Source organism: Aulostomus chinensis, chromosome 20 (assembly GCF_037954235.1).
Source record: "Aulostomus chinensis isolate RoL2024-O1b breed Wild chromosome 20, RoL_Achi_v1.0, whole genome shotgun sequence".
Lineage (NCBI taxonomy): Eukaryota > Metazoa > Chordata > Actinopteri > Syngnathiformes > Aulostomidae > Aulostomus > Aulostomus chinensis.
Genome location: NC_141339.1, coordinates 18090099 through 18117491, shown reverse-complemented (window position 1 = coordinate 18117491; position 27393 = coordinate 18090099). Strand labels below are relative to the sequence as shown.

Sequence of the window (27393 nt, the reverse complement as noted above, 5' to 3'; positions counted from 1 at the left end):
TGCCTAGTGCGCACCGACTGCTAACGGAATTAACAGCGAATAGCAAATAGACAAAGTTCGGTGTGTGTCTCTCTGCTCAGTTTCATGGCTTCAGGTTGCACATAGGAGTAAAGTTTCCAATGGACTGATACTTGGAGAGGAGCATGGGATTATTTTTGTAATGTGGGTTGCTATTCCTTTACAAGAAAATAAAGGTCTGCTGCGGAACAATGTGAGACGTTATGCGTCTTGGATTCTCATGTTTCTGGATATCTTGAAAACCATCGGCAATAGTTGAAGAGGAAGAAGTTATGCGCAAAGGATTGTATGCTCCGACGCTGGGACCAACATGGATTTGCCATCACATCCCCCTCTCCCTTATTTAGAACATTTTTAAACCAGTTCACTTGTGTTGTTGTTGCTTTACTAAAAAACTTCATGCTTGTGAACAAATTGCGATATTGACCGCCTGGATTTTAAAAGCTGCGTTTTTTGGATTGGATTTTCAACATCATGAACTTTATTGACAGTTTGACACTATTATTTCTGACGCTGTCGGCTGTCAAGGTGAGTGCACTAATACAGAGAGAGAGAGAGAGAGTGTGAGTGAGTGAGAGAGTGAGAGAGAGAGTGAGTGAGTGAGAGAAGTGTTCCACACACAAAAGAAGAGACATCAAGTGACCTCTATTTGCGAAATGTAGCCACCGATCATTAATGTGTAGCTCGTCCTTGCCTTTCCTCTGGCTAGGTCATTGCTAGCTTGTTTAAACAAGCTGAAATGTTCAGTTGCTTTTTAAGCCATTCATGACGCAAACCCCTCTCTTTCTCACACGCACACACTCCTGTTGTAGCGCCTTTTTTTGACGGATAAGACGCAAAAGTGTCAGATTTATTTATTTATTTATTTTTAATATGGTTAAGTTTGACGCTGGCTAGTGGCAGGCCTGCTTTAAAACCACCTTGGAGATATTATTACGCTTTAAAGACGCAGTGACTCCATTCTGAATTAGGACATGTGAGCAGGTTCACTCCTGGCACGGGGGGTGGGGTGGGGTGGGGGGCTCTCACGGTCAGCGTGCTCCAGTACGAAAAGTCGGCACTTTTAATAGGAACATTTAACTCTCATTTTTCACACCAAAGTCAACATTTGGGCGCAAATGACCCAGCACCACTCGCGCGCTGGGTGAATCGGTTGCTATATAATCATTAATCGAGTGCTCAGAGGTTTGAACAAAGGTGGAAAAAAACTACAGCACACACTCAGTCAGTCACGCGCGCACGCAAGCACACACACACACACACACACACTTCAGTAGGAGGCTGCATATTTTCCAGCATGATTGGACTTTGAAGGATTGCCTCTAATGTGTCACCTCAGTGGAAGCAAATATGTTCTAGTACGCTGTGTGAGATATTAAAAAACTCCAGAGAGCAGCCGGGTGTTTATTTAACTACCTGGCTGCTTCAATGACAGTCAGGCCACCCAGCCGACAACTGCACATCATCACCCGGTAGCAGTGTGACACCCATCCTTTAATGAAGAGCGGTGGTTGTTTTGTTTTTTTTTGTTTTGTGAGTGTGTGTGTTTGTATGTGTGTGAGTGTAGGGGGGATCGACTGACCTCCTCACGCCACAAGAAATGGGTGGAGACTACATGCGCTGCGCACACACACACGAGGGCGCGCGCGCACATACACACACACACACACACACACAGACAGAAAGCGACTCTTCAGCTTTCATTAAGTTGCTGAACAGAAGCCGGTGCCACACGAGGGCCGGGTCTCACGCAATATTGGCGTGGTATTGCTCGAGTTGCGCGCGCCTATCAGAGAGAGAGAGATGCGCATGTGTGTATGAAGGCAAGAGAAAGTTGTGTGTAATGCAACGCACTAATGGAACGTTGCCAAAAAAAAAATCCTTTGTGGTCCGACTGGTGTGGTGACAGCTACCCCCTGTGAGGGGAAAGTAGCTGGCTGAAGTTCTTACCGGTTTAATGGCAACCGTTATTAATCCGTGTCGCCAGGAGGCAGAGCCATTTAATACAATTTTGGTAAAAAGAAACCTAATATTTAACAGTTTATTTTCAGGTTATAAAGTTTTGCCACGTAGCTGTCTCTGGGTCAGCATTTGACACGTTGCACATTAAATATTTAGCCATGTAAGAACTTACATGCAAACCTATCATTATGATATAGCCAACTTTATTTGGGAGTCATACATTCTGCCAAGTTTGCTGAAATGAAACTTTATCTTTTGCCTCATGAACACATTGTGATGTAGGAAGTTTGTAAAAAAAAAAACTAAAAAAAAAAAACTATTTCTGAGAAGCCCATATAGGCCAAGATAAGATAGGGTTTTATATTCTGGCAGGGCTCAACAGACATGTCAAAATGTAAATATATATTTTACGCAACTCTGGATAAGTAGATGTCATGGCCAGTGCTTTACTGGACCTCTTGCTCAATCTATTCTTGCTAATGTGATTTTTTTTTTTTTCTCCTTACAGAGTGCCCACATACCGGAGGAAACAGAGAGAGGTCCACATGACGGTAGGTGTCCCACAGGGCACCGTGGGAATAGAGCCTGCTCTGGGCTCCCTGCTTGGCAGAGGGCCAAACAGAAAGGGCTGGTGTGAGGTTCACCTTGACAATCAAGGGAAATTATCGCCCCCTGGTGGGCAACTTTGTAGCTGGATTGTCCAGATGCAGTCAAGCAGACTGTCATTTTTAGCAAATGAGAGCAGTTTCACCTCTAAATCGAGACATTTTTCATCCTGTACAACATTCTTCGGGTTTGAGGTTAAGCAACCAGACTCTTTTATAGAATGGAATTTCACCCTCTTGGCTCACCATTTAATTTTGCACAATCTGAGTGTTGCCCAATCTGATTTGGACAATCAGAAGCTCAACTTTGTGACATTGTTCAGGCCTGGTTTTGTTTGGCTTGGCTGCCAGGAGGGCTGTCAGGCAGGGGTTGTTGTAGACTTGCTCCCTTACTGAATGATAGTTTGGAGGTGATAGTTGTCTGTGTCCTAATAGCTTTCTCAAGAGGCAAACTCCTGCAGACTGGGGGGGCGATTTGGGTTATTATTGTGCAGCTGGAAGCAAATTCAATCACAATGGGGGGAAGGAGAACTATGAAATAGAATTGCAGGTTGTTGTTTTTTTTAACTTGAGGCAATGAACTTTAATGAAAGGACCATTTTCCTTCCTAGATAGATAAATAGATAAGCTGCCATCATTTTGTAACTGAATTCTCTGTCAATCTTTCTCCTAGTGATCCCCTTACTGGAGGTGTACAACAAGAGTTGGTGTCAGCCGCGGGAGCTGCTGGTGGAGATTCTGCAGGAGTACCCAGACGAGGTGGAGCACATCTTCATCCCGTCTTGTGTGGTGTTAACGCGCTGCGCCGGCTGCTGCAGTGATGAGATGCTGCAGTGCACGCCCACATCCACCTATAACATCACAATGGAGGTCAGCAGCCTTGCTTATCATGATAAGAGTTTGGGGGTGTTCTGTGCGTGGATGGGGGTGGGGGGTGGGGGTGAAAGGGCAGGGACTGCTCAATTGTTATGACAGGGTGGTCGGGCTTCTTATCTGCCCTTCTGCCTCACCCAAGTACCCTCAAAGTGCCCCTCTGGTTGGCAGTGCCCCTCGTACCCAGCATGTGGTGTTTCTTTCAGACGAATACACAGAATTACATCGGTACTACCGATTACATACTACCAAATATACCAAATTCAATATATACAATGACTGTCATGTGAAATGCAAATTTGGCCACAGCGGCACATCTAACCTGAGGAAACACCTACTCAAACACAAAATATATCTAAACCTAATGAGTGCACAATGTTTGGTTCGATTTTTGGATTCATTTTACATTCATCATCAGTCAATAAGGAGAACGTAAACTACCAAAAACTAAAGCACAGGCTTCTGCCAAAGTAATATGACATCATCAGATCCAGATCAATTCCAAAATCAAATAAATTGTCCAGCAAACTAAGTTCTATCAGTTTACCAAATTTAATCAAACTCCATCCAAAACTTTTTGAGTTCTCCTCCTAAGCATCCAGCAATGCTAGTAATCAAATGAGCTTCTTGGCAGAGGGAACCAACCCTGCCAAAGCTAACATAAAACAGTTTTTTGCTATGTCAAGAAGCTCTGATCCGAAAATTAATGGGTTCTTCTTCTCCCCACGATACACTCCTTAACCTAGTTCTGTAAAAATCGACTTTTATCCTGCTAAACAAATTCATAGCACCCAAAACATTACTTCTTTGGTGGATGTGAAAAAGTACATCATAATATCCAGCCTTGCTCCTTGTGCACAGCAGTGGATCTGCATGTTAAATCTGTTCTCTAGAAACCTGCGTCCTACTGACATGCCTGCTCTTCATTTATCTCAGTGTTCCAGTGAAGGGGTGACGCTGTGTTTTTTAAATTTGCATCTTCTTGGTTACAGCTCCTTGTTATTGTCTGACATAATTGTGGCTTATTGAACATGTCAGTATTCGTCTTGAGTTCCCTGCTCTCTGCTCCAGGCAACTCAGCCTCCTGCTTATTTTCCTGCTCTGCTCAAACCTGATGATTTAAAGTGGAGGTTTTCAGCTGATCAAGAGCCGGTGCCTTCAGTTCTTGATTGGTAGAACACCCCTTGAACCTGATCTAAGAGGTTGTGGGTAGAACAGGAAAAGGAGTAAAATAACAGGTTGTATTCCAATGAAAACAAGTTTCTGAAACCCCCATGTAACCTACCCTTTGCATTCTCTCCAGATTTTGAGTGATAAACAGCATCCTGTCCTCCTGCAATCCTTGTTCTCCTCACCCCAAAAATGTTTAATTCGACTGTTTGACAGTTTCTCTTGTTTACTTTTTCTAGATAAAAAGAATAAAACCCCAAAGGCAACAGAATGATATTTTCATGAGCTTTACAGAACACAGCGCATGTGAGTGTAGGTAAGAAACCCTGAACACACACACACACACACACACACACACACACACACACACACACACACACACACACACACACTCCCAAACTGCTGAAACATAGTGAATATGTGCAACAGAGCAGAGGTCAACAAACACACCATGACTATGGAGTTGGTGTTTGCCTCTGACACATTTGACAGATGCATATCAGAGATTTGTATCTTATCTTTGCTTCCTTTATTTTGCTGATTGAAAAAAAGAGAAAGCCTGAACAGTTGAAGGCCTCTCCCAGCAGGACAGTATTCATATTGCCTCAGCTTATCCTCATTCCATCACATTGCTCAAGTGAAGGAGATAGATTTGTGTAAGTGCAGTGCTACTGAATCCTTTGTTTTCCCAGTATGGCAGTTAGAGGTCACTCCTGGAACTACGTCGCTTAGGTTATTGATCTCTGGGATAAGTGTCCTTTCTGTGTGAGGGTAGAGAAAGGACACAGTCAACTGATTTCTTCTGTTTTGACCTGAGTGACTATTGATTTACACCCTTTATTAGTTTTGATCGACTGTTGAGAGCAATACTTCACCAAAAGTGTGTTTTGCCTTTCAATTAATCACAAGCAACTGTCTTGAGCCTCCCTCCTGTATCATTTCTCCATGACTCCAGAATGCAGAAAGCGCCAGCCAGGTACATTGAGCCTGAAGCTAACGGCTAACGGCTAACGACAACGACAACAACAGCAAAACTGTCAAAAAATGTCAGTTTACAAACTCTCAAGTGCATCTTTGGGTGCAATCCACATTTTCACAAATATTCTCAGTAAACCACAGACTCTTTATACTGGGCTTGAAACAAACTAGAAGACTTCTGGTTTGTACATGGGCGGCTCATTCTGCTTTCTGGAAAGAAGCATTTTGTGGCACTTATTTGTGAGCAAAATGCTTTTGGGTGAAGTAACACTTCCATATACTCAAGGTACCAGTCGTTGAGTTGCTGAAATGTTGAGCTGAATCAAGTTGAGTTTCATGTAAGTTTGCTCAACTAACACGGAACAGGAAATTACACAAACTAACGGCAAGCATTCCATCTTTCGATCGTCCCCTCTACATGATGATGTCTCCGTCTGAGCAAACTATTAACAAACATGTCACCTTTACTCCAGTTTGGGCCTCTTTCAAACACTGTCATGGAGCCGCAGATCCGCGTTTTCCTTTTATTTTGTCAGAATAATGAGATGTAAGCTGTGAGATATAAATTAGTCAACTCTGACACCGTACCACAGAGGGGACATGAATCATGGTTTTTGCAACATCTAACAAGCGAACAACACAGTGTCCAGGACAGTTGGTGTGTGACCAAACAACTGCTGTCTCTCATTTTATGAGCCTCTATAGCTAATATATATGTTGAAAGTCTTACCAGTGGCGTTCCCTCTAAAACCATTCAGATGGAGTGCTAAAGTTTAAGAGTGAAATCATAAACTCAAAGTGATCCATTTTTTTAGTGTTGTTCTAAAAGTGTGTCAAATGGAACATCACATATGACCACTGATAGAAAGTAGCCAGTGGCCAGTAGCCAGCTGGTTTTGCAAGATCCCAACATAACAAGGTCGGGTTTCAAATTATGCTTTTTGTAGAACGGAAACAATCAGCATCCTTTCAGGAGACGCGGGTATAATTAAGGTGTTAAATAATGAGAAGCAACTGTTACGGCAGCTCCCGAACAAGTTAGCCTAGATTCTGTATCGGTTTTATCAAAACTGGAAGGTATTTCTTCTTTGAAAAAAAAGACATGAGCTCCCTGGTACAACTAAGTTACGCATCAGATGATGGTTAATGACATTAAAACATGAGAAATTCCACATCAAAGGACAGGTAGGGGTGGTGGCGGTTTGTTGAAACGACAACAGGTGGAGGCTGTTATCCATGAATAAGGTTTTCTAGAGGTTATTTCATCCATTTTTTGACTCAAAAAATAGATGTAGCATTGTGCATGTAAAAGGGTACAAATGCTTGTCACTGAAATACAGGTGCATCCCCTTCATTTAATTTGAAATCCTCTCTGTTAGTATGGAGGTTTCTATTAGCTACACATGCGGTACATGAAGGCCTATATAGTAGCATTGAGGTTGTGCATTCGTTAAAGTGTACCTGTAAGTGCTGAAATGTTTTTATCTTGTACTTCCATTTTTGAGTGTGGACTTTGCCCGAGTGTTCGTCATCTTCAATTCACTTATGCCCACACTTGCATGCTTCCATCAGGATACTGTTGATCAGTTACAGTAACAGTCTGTCAAATAGAAACTTGGCCTGGCCTCTACGACCTTGTTAAATGAAACACAGTTTCCTAACTCTTTTGGCTAACGATTGCCTCCAGAGTGTGCCAGTAAGTTATTTCTCCACAATCCATTATTGCTAAGAGTTGTCACATGAGCAAGAAGTGAAACAAACCTGACAACTTGCTATTGTACTGTGTGTGTGTGTGTGTGTGTGTGTGTGTGTGTGTGTGTGTGTGTGTGTGTGTGCGTGTTCATCAGTGAACACACTCTTTGTGTACTTGAGTGTAACATTTCCTAACATGTTTGATTCATTTGAAAGTGAAAGCCAGTTTTATCACGGTTTCTGGTAAAGGATGATGTAATATGATTTGAAAAGATTGATTTCCCCCCACACACACACACACACACTCACATACATACACATCCACCCCTCCCCTATGCTGATAATGGGCCTCGCTTTCTGTTGCTGATGATCTTGATATGTATCTGTTTACAGGAAAACAACAGCCTGCTGTGATCTAATGCCAGGTTGTTTTGTTCCTGCCTTTCAGGTTAAAGAAAGAAATGAAAGAACCGAAAGAAAAGTGAGTAAAACGTTCTCTCTCTGCGTGGAGAATGGCTTTTTTTTGGGGAGTAAACAATAAGGGCTTGAGATTTGATCTTTTTCCTGTTTGGTCCTGCAAAGAAACATTCACTCTCAGTCGTCTGCACCTTTCTGAAATGATCTCATACGCTTTTACATGCTTAACGGATTTTGCTTCCCTAATTTCCCCACCCAGCTTTTGCACTTGTTCTACAAACACACACTGAACAGTTATTAAAGTAGTCGGGCATGTTATTCTGAGTGTAGCAGGTGATAAACACGGGGGCTTCTAACAAATCCAATCCATGCAGGTGAATGAGTGACAATTGATGAGGTCATTGGCCTCTCCATACTTGACCTTTACACTTTTCCTACCTCATCTATCTCATATTTACATTCTTCTCTTCTTTACATCCCACTTAACATCGGTTACTGGCTGCTCTGATATAGATAATGGACTTTCTAAAGACTTGTTAAACTTTTGACTTTATGATGCTTGCTCAAGTGTTCTTCCCATCCCATGCTACAGAAGGGTCATTAAAAGGCTTTAATCCTCCATATGTGAACAGCTGTTCATATCTTTCTAAAACAGGGTTTTGTTGGGGTTTTTTTGGGGGGGGGGGGGGGGTTGTATTTTGGTTTTATGTCAGGTCGTCCGTCATATAGATAAGGTTTTCTTTAACCTTGAATTAACTGTTTACGAGGCCGACTGCGGTGGCATGCTGCTACAAAGTGATGGTCTTAGGGACATTCAGCTCCCACCTCTGATGCTTTCGTGCTTTACCTTTAACGTTGGACACTTTCAGCAATGAGTGGTCTGCAATTTGGTTCGCATGGGTCATCTACTTGAGGTTGTGAAGATGAGCTGATTCCGTAAAAATGAATTCTTGATTTTATTATCTGCTGTTGTTCTCCAATCTAGCACCGATTCTATATGTTATGCATGTAGAACGGTGTTTTTCGCTTTTGAAAATGTGTCTGCTGTTGTAACATTCCGCTGCTGAAGAGGAAAGTTTCTCACTTCTGGCCTGGAGTTTATGGCGTCTACCTGCCAGCATGATTTGTGACATCACAAATAGTTAGGAAGCCAGTCATGGTCCAAAATGCAACTTACGCAATTTTGATGTGGAAACCTGGAGGGAACACGCGCTGAGGATGCATTTTTCAGTGACAAGTCTTGTATCTAGTGGCTAAAATTAAAAAAAAAAAAGATTCCTTTTACAGTCATAGATTCTGAATTATTCCCTTTGGTAGAACATTTTTTATGTGTTTATAACCTTAAATATCATTGATGATAAATTAACGCACAAACATAGTGAGAAGTACAGAAGTTTTAAATAAAGCTCTACGAATGGCTGATAAAAACATCACGATTGAGCACAAAGCTGGATATTTTAGCCAGATCTGCACACATGAAGCTCCAGGAGTATCCCGAATAAGCCAGTAAGCTTTTATGAGCTTGTTTTCATTGTGTTGTGATCTGAGACAAGTTGAATCAGCCATAAAGACTCGACCCAGATAGATTGAAAGATAGATTTTTGGTGAAGTTCATTGTCCTCGATTCTTCTCGGAAACCTCAAAACAGCGAACCGAGCCAAACCTAAACCTCAACATAATAATTCTTTACACACTTTATACAGATTGTCCTGGTTTACAAAAATCGGAGTATGTTTTTAGCTCCAACTGGACAGCAATGCGATACCCTCATGGAACATTTGATTATCTAAACCATGGGGATTACTCTCGATGTGTATTTAAACCAATATAAATCAGGACACATTTCATTGGTTGCTTCAACTTTTTAAAAAAGGTAGTTTCTCGTTGATTGTAGCGTTTAATATAATTTTATTTTGTTGCAACTTCCCCTTTCAGCATACCACAGACATCTATGTGCACACTGCCTGATGCCTTTCTTGTAATCTGAGCTATAATCCCATAAATGCTAATCAGTAACTATAATAGGTTCAAACACCTTTTATGAATGACCGTTGCTTGACTAGTTGATTCACCGAAATTCAAAAGTATGAACTGATTTTAGCAACATCAGTTTTCGAAAAGCCATCACAGCAGTCCATGTCTTTCTTCCGTCTCTCAGGCATCTCTCTGCGTTGTTGTCCTCTTTCTCTTCCAGAAAATCCCGAAAAGGCACGGGTAAAGGCCAAAAGAGAAAAAGAAAGAAAAACCGAGACAAAACAATTCACGATGCGTATGTCAGCTCTGCCTTCTCCACCTATCTGCACCTGAGTGTTGCGCTTCTCATAATTAAGCTCATTTGGGAGGAGCTAATTTGCCCCTTTTAATTTGCACCATTTCACTCTCCGTCTTCAATTGCATGTTGCGTCAGTGAATGACATGTCTTGTGCAAATATTGTCTGGCCAGTCATGTTCTACATGTTTTGCTCAAGTAGTAAAACATGCGCACTAACAGCAGTAACCAGAAAAGTACAACAGACTTGCTAATCATATCCCACCTCATATGAAATTAACCATAACACATCCTCATCCCTCAATATTCCCATATAATCTCACCACCTCCCATTTAATGTCACTCCCTGTGGGCGCGACTGACTGGTACGATGGTTGGGATGTGTTACAACAGTGAAAAACAGCAGTTGCTCCTATAACTCGTCAGATAAAACGGTTTCATGAAAGAAAGAAAAAAGCCTAAAAAAAATCTGCAACGATCGGCTCTGTTAGCTGAACCATCTACAGCAGCAGCTCCACCATCATAGCTTTGCAGAGCAGCTCTGGCTGTATCTGCACTGGTATCAGCAGGATTGTAATCATAGTCCCTGTGTTCAGTGTTGAGTCTGTGCTGCTTTGCTGTGTCTCGTCCCCGTGCCCCTTTGCCCTCTTTGTTCTTTTCATCTTTCCAAACAGGTTTTGCCGCTCTAAGCATAATGCTGGTACTTTTTTATGTAATGTGCAGATGTGAGTGATGGCAATCTGTTGCTTTTTTCTTTGCTAGGGGGGATTTGTAAACCAGCAAATTGTTTAACAATCACTGTTTTTTTGTGTCTTTGCTTGCTTTTTGTCTCAATGCAACAATGCAGTAGCACCCATATTTAATGGAAGTTCCTGATCTCATGTTTCTTCAGTGGTCTTACTGTGAAAGAGTACTGTGTGTTTATTGTCATATGTATATCAAGCTATCATACCTGAGCCTCTTCCTCAAAAGAAATGTCATTCAAAGCGCTTTGGATCTCTGTTATCTACAGCCTCTGAATCTAATGTGTCTCTGTGGTAAAAGTAGCTTCACATTTTACTCAATAAAATGAAATCTTTCTTAACGGAGCACCAAGCAGACCCTCGAGTCTTCTTTATCAAGCGTTGATGATTTGCAAGAGTGAGAGCGAGACTTGTGCTATCATTATGCTGCAATTCAATGTGTGTCGTTTTGTATTGCATGAAGTGGCCCAGAGCTTGGCTCAATGCATGTCTAGCACATACAAGGCATTTGTGAGTGGGCCAATCAAAGAGGGAGGGTTTGGGGGGCGTGAAGGCGGGTAATTTTACTGCCTGTATATTTGCCTGCTCTTTTGGATCCTGTGTGCACTACTACCCAACTGTCAGATACAATACAAATAGTTTCAGTGGTAGCCGTGCCTGGGAAGAGTAAACTGGAGCGTGTGAGAGAGTTGACCTTAGGTTGACCTCTTTTATGTGTGATATTAACTACACTGTGATAATCTGCATCTCTTCCTCCCCGTTTCTGTTTTTCTCTGTCCAGTGTCTGTGAGCCATGCTGTAATCACTGCTCAGACAGGAAGAAACGTTTGTTCGTGCAGGATCCTGTAACCTGTCGGTGCTCCTGCAAACACACAGACGAATACTGTAAAGACCGCCAACTAGAGCTCAATGAAAGGACCTGCAGGTAAGTGTGGAGAGTGTATAATGTGTTAAAAGTCTAGTGAGGCAGTGACAAATTGATGCAAAATACAAGAAAAGTAGGTACTTGAGCCATACATTAAAAACATACATGTATTGACTCCATTTTGTCTCAAATAGTAGCCAACTACAGCAAGTAGTGACACACAATATCCTGAATAAATTGCAGAATGGGAATGAACGTGCTAGGCTGATGTGATGGTGGGTTCAGGTCAAACAAAGAGCAAATTTTTTACTCGCATGACTTTAATTGCTTAAGTTTACTCACATGAGTTTGCTAAAGGGTTTATATTGAGAGTATTTAAGTTACTCGTGCAAGTCAACTCGTGAAAATTGACCCTTCCTGACCAGTAAAGAGGGGAGGAATGTAGATACCGACAATGTCAGTAATGTCTGTCCACTGTTTCTCAACATCACGACACTCATGGGGATATTTTGAGGAAACAAAATGTCCAGAGGCGCACTCAAATTCCCCATATCACAATTCATTTAATTTATATCTCCGCTTCTTCAAGCTAAAGTTTGGCTCCGATTTACTTGGAAGAAACAGGTCTAGTAACTACATCTTGACGCAGTTTGTAGAAAGTATGCTTTGTCAGGTCTAAAGCAACCAACTTTTAAACAATGCTTGTTTTCTGAATGGAATTTGGATCAGATAAGCTACAGTAAGTTTGTCTCTCCCCAGTTGAACATGCTGGCTATCGTATCTCTTTTATACAGTTTATGGCAGCCAAGAGTGAAGGGTTTGATTTGGAAAGCGGCGGGCAGATAAATTTAGCGTGAATTTCCCCCCAGAAACTGTAAGAGATGTTTATCCCTTTAAAGCTACAGTAAATCATATTTTCAGACAAACTAATGTAGACATACAAGTTCACGTAAAATCGCAGCACATCACAGTACATGGAGTTTGTGTCTATGGTGACACGTGCTAAATTTGATACCACCTTATGATCTACAGCGTCACTGCACATACAAAACAGGCAGGAACAAGATGAGCAAAAGCCTCATCAAGTTGGAGCATGAAGGATTTAATCACTCTGGAATCAATGAAAATGATTTGTACATGCAATTCATATCAAATTCATGCTGGGGACAGTTTTAAGTTTATATCCCTGCCATCAGTACTATAAGTTACATCCCTAATGGCAGCCTGGATCTGCTTGATTTTGACTTTTTATGCTTTCATATGTGATTGACTTAGGCTGCACGGTGGTGCAGTGGTTAGCACTGTGGCCTCACAGCAAGAAGGTTCCGGGTTCGAGTCCCTGCTCAGGCACGGGATCTTTCTGTGTGGAGTTTGCATGTTCTCCCCGTGCCTGTGTGGGTTCTCTCCGGGTACTCCAGCTTCTTCCCACCATCCAAAAACATGCAATTGGGGACGAGGCTGATTGAATACTCTAAATTGCTGTAGGTATGAATGTGAGTGTGAATGGTTGTTTGTCTCTGTATGTTGGCCCTGCGATGGACTGGTGACCTGTCCAGGGTGAACCCCGCCTCTCGCCCATTGACGCTGGGATAGGCTCCAGCCCCCCCGTGACCCTTAATGTGGAGGAATAAGCGGAAGATGACGATGGATGGATGTGATTGACTTGTCTTGTCTTTTCTCCTTGTTCAGATGTGAAGAGCCAAGGAGATGAGAGAGGTGGGAGCACCAGATGTACAAGATGAAGGAATATTCTATTCTATTATATAATATAATATAATAGATATTTCACAGCACAGCACTTTGACCTTTGAACCGAAAGCTCTTCTTTTTTGTGGAAAGCATTCCCCTCGGACAGACTGACAGAGAACGCAACGAAAAAGACTGAATTGAAGTTTTCCTCCCACTGTATATCTGCGTGTATATAGACCATGATAAAATATAAAAAGTACAGAGTTGTTATGCTGCTACAAATCAAATAACTAAACCCATCATTTTTTCACGAAAACGCAACTAGCCGCCATGTGGTTTTGCATTCTAACAGGCTTGCAATGCAGGTGTAGTCTTGTTGTCATTGTATGCAATTACTTCACTGGATATGAGTCTACTGTGGGTGTGTGTCAATTATACATTACAAAACCTCTAGATTTAGGATATATTTAACTGCTAAAACAGCGGGTGGTGCTGAAGAGGAGCGCTCTCCTTTCAAAAAAAAACAAAGGACTTGGATGTCTGCTTTTGATGTAAAAAAAAAAAAAGCAGGACAAGCGGGAGAGCAGATGGAATCTTGAATCTGTCTCGTCAAGATATGGCTGCCTTTCCTCCGAGGAAGTTGACATGGACAACATTTTCACAGTTGTGAAGCTCGCAGGAGGAGGGACACGGAGTGCCACATGCTTTTAAAGGGATACTGGTCATCGATAATAGCATTTAATGTGTTGCTATGTCCTACATGAGAACCACTGAAAACATCCTTTACTGTAGGTTGATGGTTGATTCCATTTGAAAAACTGTGCCTCACATAATGTACTGAGAAATCTATCAAGTGCTTTATAAATTATTTTTTGTTTCCTTTTTCAGGAGAGGGGATTATCAACGTCGTTTTGTTAGTTGTTGAACTCAATACAGAATCCATTGATTACATATCTGACCATGTACATACTTAATATCCATTTATGCCATAGTCCATGCTAGATAATTTATAATGTTAGAGTATTTTTCAATATTCAGTCTTCTTCCCATATTTAATTGGTCTATTTATATAAGCAGTGTTGTGTACCTGTGTCTTTCCCCCCACCCCCACCCCCATCCCCACCCCACCCCCGTGTGTAATGTTGCTGATGGCTTCTCCCAGCATGGAGACTTGTGCTTTTCTAAGAAAACAAAACAAAAACAACCAGATATTGATTTGTTAACATTCCCTAAATGGATCGTTTGTACGGCTGACACCTCTGGATTTGTCAGCGCCTCTCATGCAAGGGTGTGTAGAATTTTGTGTACATGAGTGTGTGTTCATGCTAATTCGCACATATATGTGTGTGTGTGTGTGTGTGTGTATGTGTTTGTGTGTGTGTGTGAGGTGAACCTGTCTGTCGTGCAACATGCAAATACAAATGAACTACTGCAAAGAAGCTCAGCGCACACACTACCACGATACCGTCTTCTTTTTAAAAAAAATTGGGTAACTTTCTGCCATCACTCATAGAGCCCTCATTTATTAGCTCTTTTTTGTCTCTTCTTCACTATTAACCTGTTTTCTGTGTCTATGTAAAATAGTGAAGCATATTTATTTCAAATTATATTGTTTTTATATAAAATAAGGAAAAGGTTGCTGTGTTGTGAATGCTGTGTTTAAAGAGATTTAACTAGGCAACATGAGCTTTTCATGTTCGTGTGTGGCGAGCTGATACCCACAACAAACCCAGCAAAATGCAATCAGCAAGACAAAATTCCTGCACGCTTTTCCTGAAAGACAAACCAATTACCAGCCTTACGAATAAAATGGCACTTTGAAGCCCTGTGCAGTAATTTCATGTGTGAAATCAAAATGTTATCTGCTGTTTAATAGCACTGGGGGACATAACGCAACACTTAATGAGAACAGCTTTTATCATTGATAATGTGAAGATAATGCTTCACCAGTGCCAACCATTATGGAACAATAACAGATGCCAAAACATCATGTGAAAAGCTCATCACGTTTGGCATAAACACAATTTTGACAGTGCTACACGTAACAACCCCCTAGAATCAAAACACACTGATTGGTACAACGAATGAAGCAATTGTAATGGAAAATAGATGTTTTCATATAAAAAAGGTCTTCGCTTAAAGCTTTATTTAAAGTTGAAGCAAAAATATAGCGACCACAGTAACTGCAGGAACCACAAGAATGCAAGCATTTCTAAACATTTATTACTGAAGAACTGTAACAGGATAAAGCGCAGTCAGAGCTTGGCGTAACATTCACACGCACACAAATTTATCTATATAGTGCAGAATGGTGTATTTCTCCTAAGCCATTCCAAAAGTCAGCATCACCATGGGTTAGGGCTGATGGGACTTTTCATTAGGTTTTGAATTATTGGCCAAAAAAAAAAAAAAAAAAAAAAAAAAAGCTATATGCTGAACAAAAGTTGACAGGACTTCAAATTTCATTCAGTGTGATAATCTACAAAAATGAACACCACTTTTATGATATTTGTAAATGTAAATTCAAGTCAAGCTATGAAACACCCTTAACAACTTGCCCTACGCTTCTTTTGCTTTTGGCATGAATTTAAGACACATAATAAGCCTTGAAACACATAAGTGCAGAATCTACTGATATATTTGATGCCGTAGAAAAAAACTGAAATATGTGATACTTATTTAACCCCAGACCTCATTTAAGACATTAAAACAAACTGAAAACTCACTGGCTTGAAGACAAAGGAATCGGCTGGCCAAACTTATTTATGGGTTTTAGGATTCCTACACCACTGTTGAAGCAGGCAAGTCATTGCTCACCACAGTCACAAACAGTTGTGAGTAGAGGATGAAGAAGAAAAGGCAGGGCTTAGAATAGTTCTGTCCTTCAAAGAAAAATGACCAGATAGGTTGTAACACAAGCAGCAAAAATTGTCTATACATTTCAGAGTAAAGCCAGTGAAGTAGGAACCAGATGAGACCAATAAATAATGAATCTAAAGTGGCCAATGAAGCTGGAGACTTTTGTTCAAGCACAGTTGCCAGACACAAGTCAAGGCAGTTGTATTGATGGAAACTGCGGTGAGAGCTAGGAGTCAATACAACATTACAAAAACCTCAACGTTTACAAGTTCTTATTTGAATAGAAGCCCCAAACTTTCCCTAACCCTAACCATTTCCTTTTCTGCTTAAACCACATTGTAGCGTGGTAAAACATCATTATTTTATTGCTGTAATTAGTATCGAGGGGAATGAAAGAAAATGTCGTTTAGGAAATGCAGTTTGGTGTTGTATCAGAGGATTTGTTGGTAGAAAGGCCTAACTTACAAGAAATGTAAAATGCTTCCTAAAAGTTTTGTGTTTTGTATCAACTTTAAACTCAAACATGTAGTTATCAAAAAAGCCAATGGCATCTTTGTATCTCTAGTATTTGAAAGGACAGAGTTCCTCCTACTTAGTTGTTTGTTCAGCTTAAAAAAGATGATTAATATCCATCGTTCATAATGCAATTTCATCCTCACCAGCCAAAAATTGGTAAGTAATTTAAAGATGAACATTGGGCATGATCATTGTAGCGAAGAATCAGAGTTTTATGGGCCAAATTTCTTGCCACCCTACCTTTCTCAAAAAAGTGCTTTTCTCACTATTTTGCAAAAACTTGCCCAAAGATAACAGGCTAATTTTTATTTCTGCCTGATTATCAGGTCACTAAACTGTCTCTTTATTTAAGGCACAGGGAGGACAAAGACCAGTTTTAGCTACTAGTATATGGGATTATGACATGTTCAATGCAGTAACTGATCTAACCCCAAATGAATGTAGATTAACTGGAGGTTCTGAGATCTTTGGCCGTGTTTGTTTTGAAACTAGCTCCCTCTTAGCCTCATTGCCAACTGCTTCCCAGCGGATTAGCTCCTGCATAGCCCTAATGCAGCCATGCAAAATCTCTCCTCTCCCTGACTCATGCTCTTTACGTGCATACCTAAATATAAAGGACAATATATAATCCCTGTAAATTGTGGGGCCCTTTTCGCTGAGTAAAACACCCCAAAGAATGTTGTAAACCATCTAATCCAGTTACCAGGGAGCTAGCTAGCTGCCTGTCCGTGCCAGTTTGGGTTGGAGGATGATTTAGCCTAATGCAAGATTTGAAAGTGGTTTTAGCTTAGCGTGTTTAGTTTTTTGCTGTTAAAGAGGAAACTGCAGCAACATAACACTTTTTGATAAGAGTACACACACAACATGTATAATTTTAACCTTCTTATGGTAAATCCAGAGGGGGATAGTACAAATACTTGGTGGTACAACCACTACACATTGGTGGCATAAAAACTAGCGAAGAAAGCTTGTACCCAGAAGGTTGCTGGGGTAATTACCAGACTGGTTGGATAAAGTTGGGTGAAAAATCTGGAAAAAAAGAGAGGCGAGTGGCAACCATCATTAATACCACCAAGGTGCCCTTGAGCAGGGCCATTAACCCCGACAGCTCTAGCTGATCAGACTGTGGTTGTACTGGCCAGGGGTAATTGTAGGAATGTGAACGATATAAAGAATATATTGGTCACATTGAATTCTCTCCAGAATAAATAAAGTTAAAAAAATTATAGTCTATTTCTATTGTTTATTTGTTCTAGTTCTCCAGTAGCATGCATATTTATTTCTCTGAGACTTTACATATATCCCCACATTTTTTATAAAGGTATCTGCTCTAGCAACACTTTGAATTTTCAAGACAGACTTATGGCTCATATTCCATTCATCTTTTCATTTTCTTCTACTTATCCTGATTAAGGGTGGGGGGGGGGGGGGGGGGGGGTTGGAGCCTATCCCAGCGACTTTCAGGCGAGAGGCAGGGTTCCCCCTGGACAGGTCACCAGTCCATCACAGGGCCAACACATATAGACAGACAACCATTGGACCACTTTGGACTGTGGGAGGAAGTCAGGCAGAGGGAGAACATGAAGACTCCACACAGAAAGATCCTGTGCTCCAGCTGGGGCTGGAACCGGAACTTTCTTGATGTGAGAAGACAGTGCTGACCACTGCACTACCGTGCTGCTCGTAGCTCATATTATTGAGCTGAATTAAAGGTTATTTTTAACTGTATTTATGTCACTGTGCTCAGTAGCAAACATGTATTAGCTGTGTAGCAGCTGTATAGCAGCTTTGTACATGTAATGCACATGAGAGCAAAGAAAATATTCATTATTCTTAAATCATTTTAATTTTAATTGAAGGCTAATACCTCACATTTCAGAAGATGATTCACACAAGTAACAACGCTCCTCCTACGTGAACTTTGTGTGCATAGGATGGCTTGTTTAACTACATTTGAAGGGTTCAAAAAGAACAAATACTGGTAGAGATTTACGTGGCTGGTGAGACTGTGTTCAGACTTGGTTTAGGTTTAGGGTCAGACATTCAGTTAGGCTCAGAAATAGGCAATGAAGTCATAAGAAGTCCCAATGTAAATAGTAACTCTTGCTTTGTGCGTGTCCGTCTGTCTACTTTCCATTTAGTTTCTTTTCAATTTAGGTTTGAGTCTTATCATTCATTTGGACGTTGAACAGTTTCTTGTCACGTGTAGTTGATTATAAAGAGAATAGGGTGGGGGAAAAAAACGTCATTCAGTATTTGTCAGCATTTGTTCTTATCTGGTTAAAGTTTACTTGAAAGGGGAATGTCAATTTAAATGTATTCTGTCATCGTACCAAAATGCAGCACACTGATGATGCAACTTTTTAAGTTCAACAGGTTCTCTTGGAGTGAGAGGGAGTGACACAAGTTCAAAATTCCACTACTCTAGTCATGATATCACCAAAGGAAAGGAAAATTTACAACTTTAATTCTGTCCATATATATATTCATTACTATAACTTATTCACCAGACATTTTGGCAAAATACTTCAGTAATCTGCTGTGCTGTGAATGGCAAGTAAGCCCATTGTCACGCATCAAAAATCTCTTTTAAAGAAATCATTCAAAAACGGGGTTTGGTCCAAAGTTCTGATCGATGTCTCTGTGAAACACATAAGTCTACACTTGGTAATGTCAAATGCCACCCCCCCTCCTGGTCCCCTGACAAGTTCATCCTTCATCCAGAAATCTGACATTGCCCAAAATAATAGTGGGGTTTTTAAGAACGTTTTCATCAGTCTCCCTATACAGCTCTCCTCGCCTCATCTCCCTGTGTCCTCCTTGAGTCAGCCTTCATGTCTGTCGTAGTAGTTGAGATGATGGACTGCCTGAGCTGAAGTAATTAATGCAAACGCTGAGTTACAGCGCAAAAGCATTCATCAACAAATGGATTAGAAAGAATAAAGTAATACTACAGTTTAAAAAAAAAGGACATTTTATAGTAAACTGTAGATAACAACTGGTTGTGTGTGTAGGTGGAAAGCTAAATAGTGGTGTGTGTCCTGATGGCCGCGCAAGTACCTGCTCTGGTCTGGGGGACCGGGTCGGCGCAGTGTGTGTATGCGTGCATGAAGTTTGAATTTGCAGTATCTAATGTGCCTTTATCCATATCAGTTACCACTTCTCATGCCAACTTTCAGTACCAGTACAAAAAAGAGGTGTGTCTTATTTGTCCAGTTTAGTAATAATATTCGTTTTCGTTTTAAGTCCGTCACATAAAATGTAAGATATTGGAAGAAATTTATGAATTTTGCTTAAAAGGCAAAAGCCCCTTCATGTGCATAGTGCAGTCAGTCTTCATATGTGGGTCAATCAAAAAATATTCCAGTGAAAATGTGGTTTTTTTCTTAGATAATATCAAAACTCAGATATTAAAGGATTGGCAAAATGTTTTGCTTTATGGGAAATAATGATTCTAAGTCCAATGTGTCAGGGGATAACAGGAACAAGGAAGGATTGAGTAAAAATGTAGAGCAACGGAAGCAGATATGATTAAAAGTCTGAACAGCTTCAAGACCTGAGGCAGGCAACGTGCTTCCCGGCAGGTACATTACCCTATGCAGCTGATGTAAAGAGGAAAGAATCACGACTGGCCCAAACTCCTCCCTCAGGCGTGTTTGCAGTGTAGTCAGGTGTAATATGTGCTCACTCACACGTACTACGTCTTTAAGGCTTCTGATCTATATTTATCCACATTTCCGACTGACTGTGACACTGAAAATTCTCCTCCATGAGTCATGAGGCAGTGAACTGGCAAGGGAGGGAGGGAATAAGTCTGAAATCAGTTTAAAAAGGGATCAGCAGAGAAGGGTAGAAAAGAGGCTAATTGAGCAGAAGGAAGAAGGGACAAAAACTGGAAAAGAGGATAAAATTTGGATGGAGGACTGCATGATAAAGGGGGTGGAGCAGGAATTTTACTGATGTAGTATTACCTCATTCCATGTGATTACATAAAGAGGGCGTGAAAGGAATTCAGGTAAAGCACAAGGACAATTCTACTTCTTCCTTGTTGATGAGGAAGGAATAATATTTGCATACATTTGAAAATGAGTAAATATATAAATAATATCTGTCACACACAAAAGCAGGCCAAGATTGTGCCGCCCTGGCTGCACCCACTCACCCCACACATGGGAATAGTCCAGCTTACACTCATTACCGCAGCATTACCATTCACAAGGCATCTCAGAGTGTTTTGTCTGCGTGCGTAGAATTGTGTTTTTGCCTCAACTTTCTCCCCTCTCTTCTGTGCGACATTGCAAATCAGTCACCTGTTGTTGTTTTGAAACATAAAGGAGTGAAAAAGTTACATCATTTGGAGATGAAATAAAAACAGTTATGTGCACTGCACTGGAAGCAAGTACTACTGCCACCTTTAACTGTGTCAAGAGCAAGATATGATTGTTTACATTTATGCTATTCATACATTTATTTATACCTACATATGTGTGGAGAATATTCAATTTATATCTTCCCATGATATACCAGTTTACTACAGTTGATTCTGATCATATATGCTCTGGTTCACTGTAGGAAGGTCTGAGACAGTAATTCTAGCCTCTGACTTTGTTATGTCTTGGCACATGTAAAGGGAGGGAGCATATGATGGGCCAAGAGGCCATTACAGTAAGATATGATTAGCTTTGGCCTTGTTTATGGCTATGGTTTCGGGATGTTATGACTAATACAGTAAGAGGAGGTGAAATGTCTGAAATCCTTGCTCTTTGTCACTACATTCTCAAATGGAAAGACTGTTTAAAAAAACTCAAGGAAAACTACCTTTAGAAATTCCTAACTAACTAACTACTTAATATAAATATAATACATATAAATATAATATATATATACAATGAATTCCCTCAGTGGTAGCGTAGAACCAGAAAGAAGTAAGTGTGTGTGTGTGTGTGTGTGTATATATATATATATATATATATATATATATATATATATATATATATATATATATATATATATATATATATATATATATATATGAAGCTGATTGATACTCTAAATTGACCATAGGTGTGGCTGTGAGTGTGAATGGTTGTTTTTCTCTATGTGTTGGCCCTGTGATGGACTGGTGACCTGTCCAGGGTGAACTTTGCCTAATGCCCGAAAGCTGCTGGGATAGGCTCCAGCCCCCCGCGTCCCTTAACAGGATAAGCGGAAGGAAATATGTGTGTGTGTGTGTGTGTGTGTATACATACACACACACACACACACACACAAACACACACACACACACATATACATATATATATATATATATGTATATGTGTGTGTGTGTGTGTGTGTTTGTGTGTGTGTGTGTGTGTGTGAGGCTTACTGAGCCTGAGTATGCTGAACAGCTTCTTTTGTCATCCACTGACACATGAATGCCGAGCTTGACAATTATTTTTAAGGTAAATATTGTGCTGAGGCCAAAGATCTATATATTTTGAAGTAATACCATCAGATAAGTGCCTTCAACTCCCACCTTAAGAGCAATGCCTCATGCATTCTCGCAGAGAACCCTAACTCTAACCCTAACCCAGAGGAAAGTGACATGGAAGCTGAACCTGTCTTCACTGATTGGAGCAGTAGCAGCTGGTCACCAACACCAGAGGTTAAGGAGGCCATCGAGCAGAGGGAGGCCTTATGGACCTTGTTAGTAGGCAGGCATTGCAGGGCTATCAAGTGGCTTTTGGATCACTGAAGCAAAAAACCTGGTGCAAGCTTTTTAGGAGGTGGCAGTGGCAGAGATGTATTTTCAGATTGACTCAAAGAGCTTCTCGTAAATCTTCAGGTGGCTCAGAGAAGGGATGCAGGGCTTGACCGAGGTACAGCAAGGGAAGAGAATTGTTGACCCTGAGGTGGAAGGCAGCGGAAGGAATAAAAACTAAAAGGAACCTCCAATCCCAAATGATATGCAATCTATTGAAGATGTGGAGATTGATAACTCCTGGGAAACCTTGCACACACCCCTGGTAGATGTAAAAAGTGCCTTACTGGCAAGGTGCCAAGATAAGATTCACCAAGAGATGCTGAAGGCTCTGGACATTAAGAAAGTGTCTTAGCCAATACACCTCCACAAAGTCTCATCAAGGTCAGTTACAGTGCCTGTGGACTAGGGCTGAACGATTAATCATTTTGAAACCGAAATCGCGTTTTGAAAAAACCTGATTTGTGAATCGCAACGGCCGCGATTTTTATTCTTATTTTCAATCTTAATATTCAATCGAAGTGAGTCTGATCCAGTGTTTACGACACTGCAGCAATTGCTGACCTACTTGAGCGACAGTTGTGCTCACCAAACACAAGTGCTGCGCACTCTATTCTGACCGATGCGAGGTGTCTGTTCAATAACAAGATAATGCTTTACGTTAACCCGGCGTTTCGACAGTAGCAAGCATGGCGTCTGCAGCAGAGCTTGAGACAGAAGAAACTCCGCCTGATTTAATCAGAAAGAAATCAAGCACTTCGATTTTATGGGATTATTTTGGTTACGAAATCACCGACGTCCAACAAAAGAATGTTTTGTGCAGGACCTGTCGTCGTAAAGTCGCTACATCCCGAGGTAACACCACAAACCTCCATCAGCACTTGTACAACCACCACCGACACCTAAAATAAATAAAATAATAAATAAATAAAATAAAATATATATATCGCGAATTAATCGCAATTGCAATATTGCTCAAAATAATCGCGAGTAGATTTTTTTCTCAAAATTCTTCAGCCCTACTGTGGGCTGGCAGGACAAGGAGGTGGCTACCATTTTGAAAAAAGTGGGTATCTTTTCATTACAGGAGGCTCACACTGCTCAGCCTCCCAGGGAACACTTAAATAAGGAGGCTGGAACAGAGGCTCAAGCAAATGATAGCCAAACCTCTTACTCAAAAGGAACAGTATTTCAGTATATTTATCAATTCAATGTTGCCAAGAGTTAGATGGGAAAATTGCTACCAATTTCATATCCATTAAATCTGAGGTTATTTAGTATAAAAATAAGACAGCTTGCTGGATCAGTCAGGAGTAGATTAAAAAAAAATCTGGCAAAAGCATTTTTAAAGCTTACTAATTAGCAAGCTATTGCTTTTGTATTAAAGCTGTACAAAAGAATTGTAACATTGTGGTTTCATGCAAAGTTATGTGTTGGTCTATTTCTTGGCCAGACCCTGCAACTGGAGCCATGTTCTCACAATTGGTTGCCAAACAACCAGCAATATTTAACAGACAAGTGGCAGAATCCTGTCAACTTTCTTATATAACTCTCAGCAAGAAACCAAATGAGCACAGCTCCCAACATTTCAAAGTCTTGCTTTAACATTGGTGAAGACAACATATTATTTCTCAAATTTAGACCCCATTCTATCCAGGCCATGAAATTCCACGTCTTTGAAAAATTTTCAGCATTTCTTCACTGTAGTTAAAAATTACTTCTACTGTACTGTAAGTGTGTGAAATCTGCAAATGAGAATGATGTGAGTGGATGGAATTTTTCCTAAGCAGAGAGAAAGTGAATTTATTCTGTGTTCGTCTATTAGACAGGCCTGGCCTTGTTAGAGAATCCAGAAGAGCTCAGTGTTAAAAAATTTGGCAGAACTTTTCACCTCCTGATCAACCACAAATCAGTCAGTAAACAGGAATGGAAGATGAATTAAAAATAGAATTACATTTTTGGATTGAGAACAAGAGTATTTTTTGAAAAGATAAGATGAGATAAGATAAGATGAGATAAGATAACTTTGTTGTCAATTACATTTGCACGAAAGGGAAATTTGGCTTAGGGACTCCAAAAAACAGTCAGTAAGAGCAGTTAAAGCATATAAAATACAAAAATATGAATGATTATACTTAAGAATGGTGAAACTTATTCAAAATAGCTGACTTGGTTTTTAATAAGAAAATGTACACAACAGCTCAGTATAAATACACCCCCGGTTCTATGCTACCATCTCCTCCAAAATGTAAACATTCTGCTCTTTCTCCCACTTACACTGTAAATCTTACATTTCTACCCATCGTAACGTTTGACCCATATGTCAACCACTTCACAAGCTGCTTTACAGAAACACAGATATGATATAGGATGCAGTATATTTCTTATCTTCCATTTAGATTACATTTTCACTAATAGCCATCATGAGATATCTCTTAAAACAAGCTACATTTCCCAGATTTTTCTCTTTTGTTTGACAGTGTTGTCTTGTGGAACCAGATTGTGATAATGCCACGTCAGAGGAGCTTTTGCAGCCCTTATTCGGACAAAGTTGATGCTTTCTCTGTGTCAACCTCACCCTCTTTTTATATTATTCACAACTCACTCTTTCCTTCTCTCTGCTATGACTCAGTTCTCTGATCTAACTCATGGCGGACAAAGGGATAATTTCCTTTCTCTTCTGAATGACCACAACAAACTTTGACCAGAATATTTCACTGGCATCAGCTGCCCAAGACAATAAACATGCTGTGTAATGTCTCTTTGACTTTTACCATACTGAACAATACGCCTGTCCCTCTTGCACGGGCCACTCTTCTGACTGTAACATTCCACCAACAGTTCAGTGGAAAAGGTTCTGGAGAGGCTAATAGAAAATGAATAAGGGAAATGCAATTACAACAAAATAACCTAATAATTCAACAATCAGAGTTAGCTGTAGCATCTTAACATTTTGTCATGAAGAGAACAGGAAATCAATGGTAGAATCTTCCAAAACAGACAAGGGATTTAGAAAGTAATGTCCAACCTGTCCAAACCAGAAGAACAAGCAGCTGTAATTAAAAATAGTGATTACAACCTTTAATCAAGAACTTGTTGCCATCCAGTGACAGTGAGGCAAGGAAGTGGAGGGAGCGGAGGAATAACGGATGAATAGGAAACTGCAGCGCAACAGTCATATTCAAGGTAATTCAGTGGAGGAAGTTATGTTGAGGCATGCTGCTGTTTTGCGACTATTTTTGCTGCACATGTAGATGGATATATGAGTGGATACTGTGCAGCTGCAGCAGGAGCTAGCTGTTGATTTTTTGTGCCAGTGCTGAGAATTGGCTCACCATTTCTGTCAAAACAATCCTCATTTTAAACCAAACCATGATCTTTTCCTAACCTTAACTGTGTGTTATAAGAACTAATGTCTTGCATAGCTGAATGGGTTGGGAGAACTTTTTGGTAATGTAATAATGTATTATTGTGATAATTCGCTGTTAGTTCATGTTTATTACTCTATTTACTTATGTTTGTATCATTCATCAACTGTTAATGGAAGGTTTTACCAGTTTTTGAATGCAGTTCAGTCTAGAAAGCTGAAGCAAGCAAAGAATTTATATAGCTAGCTATCTTAGTTAGTTGTATTCTACAAGATGTTGTTGAAATTCAAGTGGTACGTCACCTAAGAACTGTAATTAGCCTTTTAGTTACTCCCTGTTAGTTGTCTTGGACTCATTTTTTCCTGCCTACATGACTTCTTGGTTCTTGGAGAATTCAGAAAATGTCAACTCATATTTTCAGCTTGAAGCTCCTGAAGACCAGCTACTAACAATAGCAAAACTTTCCAAAACAGCGCCCCCTCTCAAGCAGATTGAAACGAATGTAATGAAGGAATAACTCACAATTACAACTACTATTAAACTAAGTATTTCTGTGCCTTGTGTGACAACAGTATGAAAAGGAGCCTTCTGTGTGTAAGATACACACATCTTTGCACTGTCACTTGCAACATGATATAAGCAATAAAGTTCCAGTCTCACACAAGTGATCTAGCTCAATTCATTATCTGTGATTAATGGCTGCTTTCAAAATCTGACAGTTCTACAACAAGAAGAAGCCATGCAAATTATACCTCATGATGTTATTTTACAAGCTTCACACTATTGCTATCAATTAGCCATGGTTGATTGTTGGTTGCAAGGAGACACCATGTCCAGGAGCAGCAGATATTTCTGAGAGATTAGTAGTTTGAGGGGCCACTAAAAGGTGAGATTAAAACATTCCCTGCATGTTCTCTGTGAAATCGGCCTATTTCTAACCACTTCAATCATTTACATGTGATTAGGGTTGCTTCACTGAGTTTTGCTGGTATATCAGACTGCATGTGAAGCCAAGAGTGTGTGAACTTAGATTTAATGTGTTCGAGTTTCAAAGAGATGATTAAAACTATCTGATGAAACATGGTGTTCTTGTTATTGTTCCACTGTAAGATCTGGTACAAGAGTGTGACAGTGAACACTAACTTGCCTGTCTGTGAACGTGTATAGGTATTCTGTTGGAAGCTACGTGTTGAAATGGATACACAGGGTATACAGATAGATTGACCTTTTCCCGCTTGATCCCTCTGGTTAGGCACCATTTCCTCCCAGCGTCCTCACAAAGCACCATGTGATACCCTTCATTCATTAAATAGAGGATGAAACACCATAAATGTCATGGCTCTCTTCTGATCATTCTTGTTTTCAATGCAACTCATATTATGTGTGACCTTGTCGCATTACGTCTCATGTTGTCATCATACAGTATATTGCCTATACATTAGGGTAATAATCTAAAACCCTAAGTGGATTAGGCCTAATCGCCTTACTGTGCCATATCTAAGGATTTTCACATACATGCATGCATTGATAGCTACTGCCAAATCCGTTGAGGAAATAGCCCCTTATCACTCAAGCGGACTTGCAGAGCTCCCAGCTGCGTCAGAAAGCACTCTGCTGCGTCATGAT

At 40.4% G+C, this 27393-nt stretch overlaps 1 protein-coding gene and 1 long non-coding RNA gene across 4 annotated transcripts in view; one reads left to right on the top strand and one right to left on the bottom strand.

Moving 5' to 3' along the window:
• The window catches only part of LOC147243103 (uncharacterized), a 67336-nt gene that overhangs the window by 24352 nt on the left and 15591 nt on the right, over positions 1-27393 (bottom strand). The window lies entirely within an intron of this gene.
• On the top strand, positions 4-15653 carry vegfab (vascular endothelial growth factor Ab). 2 transcript variants are annotated; one of them, XM_086189419.1, is made up of 8 exons: positions 4-546; positions 2489-2531; positions 3259-3455; positions 4868-4944; positions 7747-7779; positions 9910-9984; positions 11509-11652; positions 13282-15653. In XM_086189419.1, the coding sequence occupies exons 1-8, from the start codon at positions 493-495 to the stop codon at positions 13301-13303; spliced, it is 645 nt and encodes a 214-aa protein (XP_086045545.1). In that variant the 5' UTR covers positions 4-492; the 3' UTR covers positions 13304-15653. The 2 variants fall into 2 exon arrangements, with proteins under 2 accessions (XP_086045545.1, XP_086045546.1); XM_086189420.1 differs by lacking the exon at positions 9910-9984 and having other exon boundaries at positions 13282-15642.

Excerpts from the sequence above, each read along its gene's own strand:
- vegfab (XM_086189419.1), top strand. The coding sequence starts at position 493 with ATGAACTTTATTGACAGTTTGACACTATTATTTCTGACGCTGTCGGCT. Across the intron at positions 4,945-7,746 it reads CACAGCGCATGTGAGTGTAG|GTTAAAGAAAGAAATGAAAG; the intron begins GTAAGAAACCCT and ends CCTGCCTTTCAG. Across the intron at positions 7,780-9,909 it reads ATGAAAGAACCGAAAGAAAA|AAAATCCCGAAAAGGCACGG; the intron begins GTGAGTAAAACG and ends TTTCTCTTCCAG.